The sequence below is a fragment of the Coregonus clupeaformis genome, chromosome 39 (genome assembly GCF_020615455.1).
Source record: "Coregonus clupeaformis isolate EN_2021a chromosome 39, ASM2061545v1, whole genome shotgun sequence".
NCBI classification, from domain to species: domain Eukaryota; kingdom Metazoa; phylum Chordata; class Actinopteri; order Salmoniformes; family Salmonidae; genus Coregonus; species Coregonus clupeaformis.
The window spans coordinates 6767800-6778941 of record NC_059230.1 but is presented as its reverse complement, the minus strand read 5'-3'; the positions used below and the strand labels follow the sequence as shown (position 1 = coordinate 6778941).

The following is an 11142-nucleotide window of genomic DNA, read 5'->3' as shown; positions in this document are numbered from 1 at the left end:
CGGGCCTCTCGTTGGGAGTGTAGACTGCTTTGCGGGAGGTCGCTATCAGACGGGGAGCTCCGGGCAACACCGGCCAGTCGGAAACGACAAACGACAAGGCAGAGATGCATCCAACAAGCGCGAGTAGAAAATGTAAACATTCCACTCTGCGTTTTCCCCAGTTTCTTACGTAGGCTGGCGACCTGCGTGATCAAGGAAGCCACCTCAAGACTATAATCCTCGGCAAGTAAACAATTGCCGCATTGGAAACTCAGAGTGATCCGGTTTGTCCCGAAACAAAGCATAACAGATACAGCTCCTACAGCTCTGGAACCGTTCATTTAGTTCTCCAGACAAAGAGGGCTCCATTGCAAAACTCATCTGGTACCAACTTTGTTAGCTTGATGGCTAGCAGCTTAGCATCTCTGTCAAGCAGGCTTCAACCTGTCTCTTAAGCGGGATTCGGGACAAGAAATAGCGGTCCTAGCTGTTAAAAGCTAACCATGTGGTGGAATCCACGCAAAACCAAGTTCTGTATTCGTTTTTATGAATAGCGTTTTTGTTTTAATCCAAAATAACAAACCAAGTGTTTTCCAGTATACATGTAGACAAACAGTGGTTATCATCAGTATAGGATGATGTGGGAGAATCAATTATTCATCATTGAGCAGCATTAGGACAGAATTGATGAGAAATACTCTTGGAGAGATGTATTTTCTGGAAAGTATAGCTACCATTTTTTATGAATCAAGAACATTAGTCAAAACATTCTCTCAATACCCTGAGAGACATTCCAAAACAAATTACCAGATTTTCCTGTTTCTAATAACATGAAAAAATGAACAGACTTTGAACAGCAGATCTGTGAGATTCCCATAATACAGTGTACTACTTTTTGACCATTACCTCGTCATTCAAATAAAATCAAACTTTATTTACATAGAACGTGTGATGGAAATGTTTATGTTGGTGCTTTTCTATTTACCAATGTCTATGTTCTATGTTTGTGCTTTTCTATAAACTAATTTCTGTGATCATAAAATGTGACTGATTGAATGAATCCTCACTATCAGTATCTGCAATTTGGCAGTACGCCCAGAACCTTGTTTAGAGAAAGATATCTCAGTTTCAAGGTCTCAGCTTAGAGAGAAGAAGCCTTGTGAGGTATTGGTCTATCACATGCATGACCCAGTATTGGTCGTCACATGAATGAAGCATACATTAATTATGAATGATGAATAAGCTAAATCATGCAAATATAACTTGTCAGTATATAAGGGAACTAAACGGGACTGCCCCGTTAGAGCTCCTGACAGATGTTCACTATGGTGCATCAAGTTTGTTGGAACCTCTCCATCACGCTGACAATAAACAATGATTCCTTTAAGATTGACTTCGAGTGTCCCTGTGTAAGAATTTCCACGACAAACGTTTTACAAAAGTAAATCCATCACACATTTATTGATCACCACCCAACAACATGATTTATCCAGAGTTGCTTTTTGCTTTCCTAAGAGTTTTGTCCACATCCTGCCTTAGTTTCAAGGTTCTTGGCATTCACGTCACTGAGAAACGGATATGGAACCGCAACACCACCACCTGGTCAAGAAGGCACAACAGGCTCTCCACAATTGAGAACATCCTGACCGGCTGCATCACGGCCTGGTACGGAAACTGCTTCACCCAGACAGGACATTTACTCCTAGCGGTGCCTGAGGAAGGCTAGTAACATCATCAAGGACCCCACACATCCCAGCCATGAGCTGTTCCCTCCCTTACCGTCTGGCGGAGCATCGGTCTTGGACCACCAGGCTCAGAGACAGTTTCTACCCACAAGCTATCAGACTACTGAACACACACACACACACTCACACACACACACACAAACACCCTACATACATTCACCCTACACGCATTCACCCTAAACACATTCACTCTAAACACATTCACCCTGCACACATTCACCCTACACACATTCACCCTACACACATTCACCCTACACACATTCACCGTACACACATTCACCCTTACACACATTCACCCTTACACACATTCACCCTTACACACATTCACCCTTACACACATGAACTCTGACTGCTGCTACTATAGTCTATATACTATTGCTCTCCATATCCCCCTCCCCTACCACGTGTGTAAATATTCTACCGTAAATTTGTTTGAGTGCCCCCCTTTTATTTACGTTTCTGCTAAATGTTATTCTAGTGATATTCTACTGTTATTCTATTGTTATTCTACTGTTATTGCATTGAGCCTATATTTTTACACATAGTTTTTTTATTTGATATTGTTGTTGTCAAGAGGTAAGCATTTCAATGTACTGTGTACACCAGGGCTGTTCAATGGGCAGGATTCGATTATGCTGAACCACGGGGCACCGGGCAAAAGACGTTACATCATTAATCAAAACTTAATTTACCACAGACTGAGCAACCAAGTGGTTTCTCTCCTATGTGAGTCAGTTTATGCTTCCCTAGGTCCCCCTTCTGACTGAAGCTTTTCCCACAGTCACCACAGCTAAATGGATTCTCTCCTGTGTGAATCCTCATATGCCTGGAAAGATCTCCTTTGTATTTGAAGGTCTTTTCACAAACAGGGCAGGTGCAGGGTTTCCCACCCTGACATATTCGGACATTGACCATCAGTTTACAGGTGGAGTTGTAGCGTTTTTTGCGGTGGGTCTCTTCTTGGGGAGAGTCACATGCCTCTGCAGGTCAGCTTTCAGAGCAAATGTAAAAAATCCTAGATGCCATAACTGCCGTTGTGCCCTTGAGCAAGGCACTTAACCCCCCACAACAACTGCTCCACGGGCGCTGTAGTATGGCAACATCCTGCTCCAACCTCTATGTATGTGTCTCTTTCGGAAGGAGTTATAAAAGCGGAAGTCAAATTTCCTTTGGACCTTGTGCACAATTACTTAGTGTCAAATTTGATTTACATAGAATGTTTTGCTAAAGTCAAATCGATCACACATCTATTTTTCTGTAACCCAAAGCATGAATGATCCAGAGTTTAAGATCACTTTAAGATGAGCAGAAAATACAAACTTTGTCCATTAAGTTTTAACAGAATGAAAATGTGTCGTTGGCACTCTGAGTTACATTAAAAGGATAAAAACAGACAAAAAACATACAGAAACACATGAAACATTTACATGTCAGAATGAAATGTCAGACTGAAACACATGAAACATTTACATGTCAGAATGAAATGTCAGAATGAAACACATGAAACATTTACATGTCAGAATGAAATGTCAAAATGAAACAAATAAAAAATTTAACATCACTGAAAAGGTACCAGAAGGGGATGTTGTAATTGAGAACACTCGATCAGGGATTTGTATACCATGATCAGTGTGTGTCTGCTTGCATTAAAACATCATAGTTTCTTAAGTAGGGAAAGAAACTGCCTTTTTGTAGATGAGGTCAGTGTTCTACTGGAAGCTAAGTTTGTGGTCTAAAATTGTCCAAGTATTTAAAATGTGTGACTTGCTCCACGTCCTGTCCTTCCATGGTGACATGCTCGAGAGAAGGGCTTCCGTTTTCCCCAGCTTTCTTTCCTCCAAAGCACAGTTCTTTAGTCTTGGTGACGTTAAGGTCAAGGAAGCTATTGTCAAACCACGTTGAGGCAGTCAATGAACTGGGAGTAGCTTGAGATGGACTTGTCCTCCAGGCAAGCAACCAGAGCCATGTCGTCTGCATATTTGATGAGGGCCATATCAATGTTGCTTCCTAAGAGATTTGTCCACATCCTGCCTTTATATTCACTTACCTGACAGACAATCTCTTTGTCCTAATGTTCTTTCCTCTTTCAGTTTCTGTCCTGTTTTCTTTCTTTGTGGACTTTATCCACATGCCTCAACAGATGAGATTTATGAGTGAATCTTTTACCACAGACTGAGCAGCCATGTGGTTTCTCTCCTGTGTGAGTCAGTATATGCCTCCTTAGGTCCGCCTTCTGATTGAAGCTTTTCCCACAATCACCACACCTATATCGTTTCTCTTCTGTGTGAGTCCGTATATGTTCAGTTAGGTGCCCCTTCTCAGTGAAGCTTTCCCCACAGTCACCACAGCGAAAGGAATTATCTCTGTTGTGAGTCCGAGTATGCTTGGTTAGGTTCCCCCTCTGACTGAAGCTTTTCCCACAGCCTCCACAGCTAAATGGTTTCTCTCCTGTGTGAGTCCTTATATGCATAGTTAAGACCGCCTTGCGATTGAAGCTTTTCCCGCAGTCTCCACAGCTAAATGGTTTCTCTCCTGTGTGAGTCAGTTTATGCATGGTAAGGTGCCGCTTGAGCCCAAAGCATTTCCCGCAGTCTCCACAGCTAAAAGGTTTCTCTCCTGTGTGAGTCAGTTTATGAATGCTTAGGTTCCCCTTCTGACTAAAGCTTTTCCCACAGTCACCACAGCTAAAAGGTTTCTCACCTGTGTGAGTCAGTTTATGCACAGAAAGGTGTCCCTTATGACTGAAGCTTTTCCCACAGTCACCACAGCTAAAGAGTTTCTCTCCTGTGTGAGTCAGTACATGTTCGGTTAGGTTCCCCTTCTGACTGAAGCTTTTTCCAGAGTCACCACAGCTAAATACTTCCTCTCCTTTGTGAATCCTCATGTGCCTGGACATATGGCCTTTGTATTTGAAGGTCTTGCCACAAGCAGGGCAGGTGAAGGGCTTCCCAAGGTGACAGAGTCTGACATGAGTCTTCAGTTTACAGGTGGAGTTATAGTGTTTTTTGCAGAAGCAGCATTCACTGGGTCTCTTCTTGGGGAGAGTCACATGCCTCTGCAGGCCAGCTTTCAGAGCAAACGTTTCACCACAGTCACCACAGTGGTACGTTTTTCTAGATGTGATTCTTGGTTTGAAACAGTGTTTCTCCAATGGTGGGTTGGGATTCAACAGTGGGTTGGGATCCAATGGTGGGCTGCTGTCAAGTCCTACTGGGTCTCTGCTTACGGCTGAGCTGTGGCTGGAGGCATTGTTCTGATTATCTGGGGGGTCAAAGGGCATGTCAAGACCCTTTAGGTGGGTCACAGTGCCAAAAGTTGTGAGATCCACTGGTTTAGAGTCACTCTCTCTGTTCTCCACAGTCTGGGTTTGGGGAAGTGTCCAGGACTGAAGTGGGTCCTCCTGATCACATTCACTTTTCACATAGGAAGGAGTGAACACGGAGTCTTTGGTATCAAATAGCCCTTGAAGCTGCTCTTCCTCCTGATTGGTCCTGAGTTCCTCCTGTTCCTCTTTAATCTGTGTGGGCTCTGGGTCCTCCTGCCCCAGACTGGGGCTCCACACCTGCTCACAGTGCTGCTGCTCAGGGGGAACCTCCTCTTCAGAGACAGAGAACTGCAGGGAGTCTGGAGGGAAGGAGAGGGGGAGTAGAGTTTATTTATCACAGAATTTGGAATCACTCATGAATTATAGATCTCTATGACTTTCAATTTGAATTTGCTTTCTTAGCATGGATCTCTATGATCTATACAGCCTGAGTGCAGATAGCTAGCTAGGTATTTGCTTTCCTTCACACAAGACATATAGGTGCTTGGGTTAACATGCCTACTATTGAACACACCGTGGCCAATGTGTACATTGACTGCTCGGCTATGAAAAGCAAACTGACATTTACTCCTGAGGTGCTGACCTGTTGCACCCTCTACAACCACTGTGATTATTATTTGACCCTGCTGGTCATCTATGGATGTTTGAACATCTTGAAGAACGATCTGGCCTCAATAGCCATGTACTCTTATAATCTCCACCCGGCACAACCAGATGGACTGGCCACCCCTCAGAGCCTGGTTCCTCTCTAGGTTTCTTCCAAGGTTCCTGCCTTTCTGTGGAGTTTTTCCTAGCCACCGTGCTTCTACATCTGCATTGCTTGCTGTTTGGGGTTTTAGGCTGGGTATCTGTATATGCACTTTGTGACATCTGCTGATGTAGAAAGGGCTTTATAAATACATTTGATTGATTGATTTAATGGAAAGAGATGTCTACATTCACACACACATAACTGAGAATCCTATCCAGTGAGAACTGACATTAAAACTTAGATTATAGCGTTGCTATATTTTATGCCCCCCATAAAAACACTGTACAAGGTTGCACAGGTAAAGCACCTGCTATACAATCCAACAGGCATAGGCCTAGTCACATTCCAATGGACCAAACAGGCTAATGGGCTTGTAGACATGCTAAACGTAGGGAAATGTACTAAATGAACAGTACAAGAGTGTAGGTACATCTACATAACATAAGCAGCACCACAAAATTAGTAATGCTAAAAATGGTCGTTAACTAGCATGCTAAATGGCCATTAATTCTTAATGCAATGCTATCACTAACGCTAGCAGAAGTGTATGAGCTAGCTAACAAGCTCAACACAATATCATTATTTACAACAGACGCTATTCGACAAATTCACAAGACAAACATCTCTTGGAACTTTAGTTTAGCTGCACGCACAGTAAAACATCAGAACAGCAAAAGGTACACTACATGACCAAAAGTATGTGGACACCTGCTCGTCGAACATCTCATTCCAAAATCATGGGCATTAATATGGAGTTGGTCCCCCCTTTGCTGCTATAACAGCCTCCACTCTTCTGGGACGACTATCCACTAGATGTTGGAACATTGATGCGGGGACTTGCTTCCATTCAGCCACAAGATAATTAGTGAGGTCGGGCACTGATGTTGGGAGATTAGGCCTGGTTCGCAGTCTGCGTTCCAATTCATCCCAAAGGTGTTCGATGGGGTTGAGGTCAGGGCTCTGTGCAGGCCAGTCAAGTTGTTCCACACCGATCTCTACAAACCATTTCTGTATATACCTCGCTTTGTGCACGGGGGCATTGTCATGCTGAAACAGGAAAGGGCCTTCCCCAAACTGTTGCCACAAAGTTGGAAGCACAGAATCGTCTAGAATGTCATTCTATGCTGTAGCGTTAAGATTTCCCTTAACTGGAACTAAGGGGCCTAGCCCAAACCATGAAAAACAGCCCCAGACCATTATTCCTCCTCCACCCAACTTTACAGTTGGCACTATGCATTGGCTGTGGCTGCATGTTGTGTAAATCAAATGATACAAACCCCCAAAAAATCCATTTTAATTCCACCTTGTAAATGGGGACAATAAAAGGACACTATAATATGTGCAGTTTTGTCACAACACAATGCCACAGATGTCTCAAGTTTTGAAGGAGTGTGCAATTGGCATGCTGACTGCAGGAATGTCCACCAGAGCTGTTGCCAGAGAATGTAATGTTAATTTCTCTACCATAAGCCGCCTCCAACGTCATTTTAGAGAATTTGGCAGTACATCCAACCAGCCTCACAACCGCAGACCACGTGTATGGCATCGTTGGGCGAGTGGTTTGCTGATGTCAACGTTGTGAACAGAGTGCCCCATGGTGGGGTTATGGTATGGGCAGGCATAAGCTACGGACAACGAACACAATTGCATTTTATCGATGGCAATTTGAATGCACAGAGATACCGTGAGGAGATCCTGAGGCCCATTGACGTGCCATTCATCCGCCGCCATCACCTCATGTTTCAGCATGATAATGCATGGCCCCATGTCACAAGGATCTGTACACAATTCCTGGAAGCTGAAAATGTCCCAGTTCTTCAATGGCCTGCATACTCACCAGACATGTCACCCATTGAGCATGTTTAGAATTCTCTGGATCGACGTGTACGACAGCATGTTGCAGTTCCCGCCAATATCCAGCAACTTCACGTAGCCATTCAAGAGGAGTGGGACAACATTCCACAGGCCACAATCAACAGCCTGATCAACTCTATGCGAAGGGGCTGTGTTGCTCTGCATGAGGCAAATGGTGGTCACACCAGATACCGACTGGTTTTCTGATCCATGCCCCTACTTTTTTTTAAAGGTATCTGTGACCAACAGATGGATATCTGTATTCCCAGTCATGTGAACTCCATAGATTAGGGCCTAATTTATTTATTATTTATTTATTATTTCAATTGACTGATTTCCTTAAAAGGAACATTAACTCAGTAAAATCTTTGAAACTGTTGTTGCGTTTATATTTTTGTTCAATATAGATAGAGCGAATCACACTTGACCAAATCATCATCCTTAGCTAATCAAAAGGAACGGTGAATGACTCCAAAGTACCACTGGAGTCAGAATGGCAACATAAATGTGTTTGGCTGCTGTCCAAGCAAGGGAAAGCATTGCCACGTCGGGGCTAAAACAACTTCTCCAAAATGTTGATCACAAAGCCTAAACAGTTTATTCATTTAGTGGAGCTGTAGTTAGATATTAGTAGATCTACATACAAACCTATTCTACATAGTTGTATCTCCGGTGTGATCCTCAGCAGTCTCCGTAGCCGATCATTCTCCTCCTGGTACTCTGCTACCGTTTTCACAACCTCACCAAAAATCTCCACAGCAGCAGATGCCGTTAAACATTCATTTAAAAACACACAAAACGACTGTAGGATAGACGTTTTCAGTGGACTGAGAGTTGGGTATTCAGCTAGTATGGCTTCTTGACGTGGGTCCTTCTGATCACATTCACTTTTCACAAAGGAAGGCGTGAATATAGAGTCTTTGGTATCAAAGAGCCCTTGAAGCTGCTCAGAGACAGAGAGCTGCAGGGAGTCTGGAGGGAAGGAGAGGAGGAGCAGAGGTTACCTAGCTATACAGCCTTGATCCAGAGGTTACCTAGCTATACAGCCTTGATCCAGAGGTTACCTAGCTATACAGCCTTGATCCAGAGGTTACCTAGCTATACAGCCTTGATCCAGAGGTTACCTAGCTATACAGCCTTGATCCAGAGGTTACCTAGCTATACAGCCTTGATCCAGAGGTTACCTAGCTATACAGCCTTGATCCAGAGGTTACCTAGCTATACAGCCTTGATCCAGAGGTTACCTAGCTATACAGCCTTGATCCAGAGGTTACCTAGCTATACAGCCTTGATCCAGAGGTTACCTAGCTATACAGCCTTGATCCAGAGGTTACCTAGCTATACAGCCTTGATCCAGAGGTTACCTAGCTATACAGCCTTGATCCAGAGGTTACCTAGCTATACAGCCTTGATCCAGAGGTTTCAGAACATCAGCTGTCTGAATTTGTGTGAAGGAGAGGGGGGGCATGGGCAAGTTGCAGTGGAGGGTGCAGAGCTGGTGGCCGGGGTAGTGGTAGCCAGGTGGAAAGCATGGCCGGCCGTAGCAAAATGCTTGTTGAAATTCTCGATTATTGTAGATTTATCGGTGGTGACAGTGTTTCCTAGCCTCAGGGCAGTGGGCAGTTGGGAGGAGGTGCTCTTATTCTCCATGGACTTTACAGTGTCCCAAAACTTTTTGGAGTTAGTGCTACAGGATGCAAATTCCTGTTTGAAAAAGCTAGCCTTTGCTTTCCTAACTGATTTTGTATATTGGTTCCTGACTTCCCTGAAAAGTTGCATATCGCGGGGGCTGTTCAATGCTAATGCAGTACGCCACAGGATGTTTTTGTGCTGATCAAGGGCAGTCAAGTCTGAGGAGAACCAGGGGCTATATCTGTTCTTAGTTCTGAATTTTTTGAATGGGGCATGCTTATTTAAGATTGAGAGGAAAGCCCTTTTAAAGAACAACCAGGCTTCCTCTACTGACGGAATGAGGTCAATATCCATCCAGGATACCCGGGACAGGTCAATTAGAAAGGCCTGCTCGCTAAAGTGTTTAAGGAAGCGTTTGACAGTGATGAGGGGTGGTCGTTTGACCGCGGACCCATTACGGACGCAGGCAATAAGGCAATGATTGCTGAGATCCTGGTTGAAGACAGCGGAGGTGTATTTAGAGGGTAAATTTGTCAGGATGATATCTATGAGGGTGCCCATGTTTACAGATTTAGGGTTGTACCTGGTAGGTTCGTTGATAATTTGTGTGAGATTGAGGGCATCTAGTTTAGATTGTAGGTTGGCCGGGGTGTTAAGCATATCCCAGTTTAGGTCACCAAGCAGTACGAACTCTGAGGATAGATGGGGGGCATCAATTCACATATGGTGTCCAGGGCACAGTTCGGGGCTGAGGGGGGTCTGTAGCAAGTAGCAACAGTGAGAGACTTATTTCTGGAAAGGTGGATTTTTAGAAGTAGAAGCTCAAACTGTTTGGGCACAGACCTGGATAGTAGGTTGGCAGTTCTATCGAGACGGAAAATGTTGTAGTTGCGGATGGAAATGTCTGAATTTTTGGTGGCCTTCCTAAGCCAGGATTCAGACACTGCTAGAACATCAGGGTTGGCGGAGTGTGCCAACGCAGTGAATAACTCAAACTTAGGGAGGAGGCTTCGGATGTTAACGTGCAAGAAACCAAGGCTTTTACGGTTACAGAAGTCAACAAATGATAACGCCTGGGGAGTAGGAGTGATACTGGGGGCTGCAGGGCCTGGGTTAGCCTCTACATCACCAGAGGAACAGAGGAGGAGTATAATAAGGATACGGCTAAAGGCTTTAAGAACTGGTCTTCTAGTGCGTTGGGTACAGAGAAGAAAAGGGGCAGATTTCCGGGCGTTGTAGAATAGATTCAGGGCATTATGTACAGACAAGGATATGGAAGGATATGAGTACAGTGGAGGTAAACCTAAGCGTTGGGTAACGATGAAAGAGATAGCATCACTGGAGGCACCGATTGAGTCAATCTCCGCATGTTTGGGGGGTGGGACAAAGGAGCTATCTAAGGCAGGTTGAACTGGGCTGGGGGATCTTCAGTGAAATAGTACAATAAGAAATAACCGAAACATCAATAAGCAAGGCATATTGACATGGGAGAGAGGCATAAAGCAATCACAGGTGTAATTTGAGAGAGCTAAGACAACAGCTGGTAATGGCGACAAAGTTTGGGCTGAGGCTAAACATAAACAGGATGCGGTACCGTAAAATGGAACAGTCCAGCAGGCATCAGCTGTATAGCTGAGTTATCATAAGGTCCGGTGAACAGCAATAGGAGAGTTCGGAGGTAGTTCGGGGGCTGCTACAGCACTGGCGAGCAAGAGGCCATGGCTTGCGTGTGCTAGCGGGCCGGGGCTAACAGATGGATCTTCATGGTCGACGTCGTAACGGGAAGCCCGTTGAAACCACATCAGACAATTTCGTCGGCAGACCAGTCGTGTTGGATCGGCGGGGCTCCATGTCAA

At 44.5% G+C, this 11142-nt stretch overlaps 1 protein-coding gene across 6 annotated transcripts in view; it reads right to left on the bottom strand.

The window, feature by feature from the left end:
* Positions 1 to 3003: 3003 nt before the first annotated feature.
* LOC121554483 (zinc finger protein OZF-like) overlaps positions 3004 to 11142 on the bottom strand; it is a 49540-nt gene continuing 41401 nt past the window's right edge. For 4 of the 6 annotated variants that reach the window (XM_045211876.1, XM_045211877.1, XM_045211880.1 and 1 more), the window contains exons 2-3: positions 8610 to 8626; positions 3004 to 5337 (exon numbers count right to left, since the gene is read on the bottom strand). In XM_045211876.1, coding sequence (XP_045067811.1) covers positions 3811 to 5337; positions 8610 to 8626 — 1544 coding nt within the window. In that variant the 3' untranslated portion in view covers positions 3004 to 3810. Of the gene's footprint in view, positions 5349 to 8609; positions 8627 to 11142 lie in introns of all 6 variants that reach the window. The other 2 variants (XM_045211878.1, XM_045211879.1) reach the window with 1 other exon arrangement.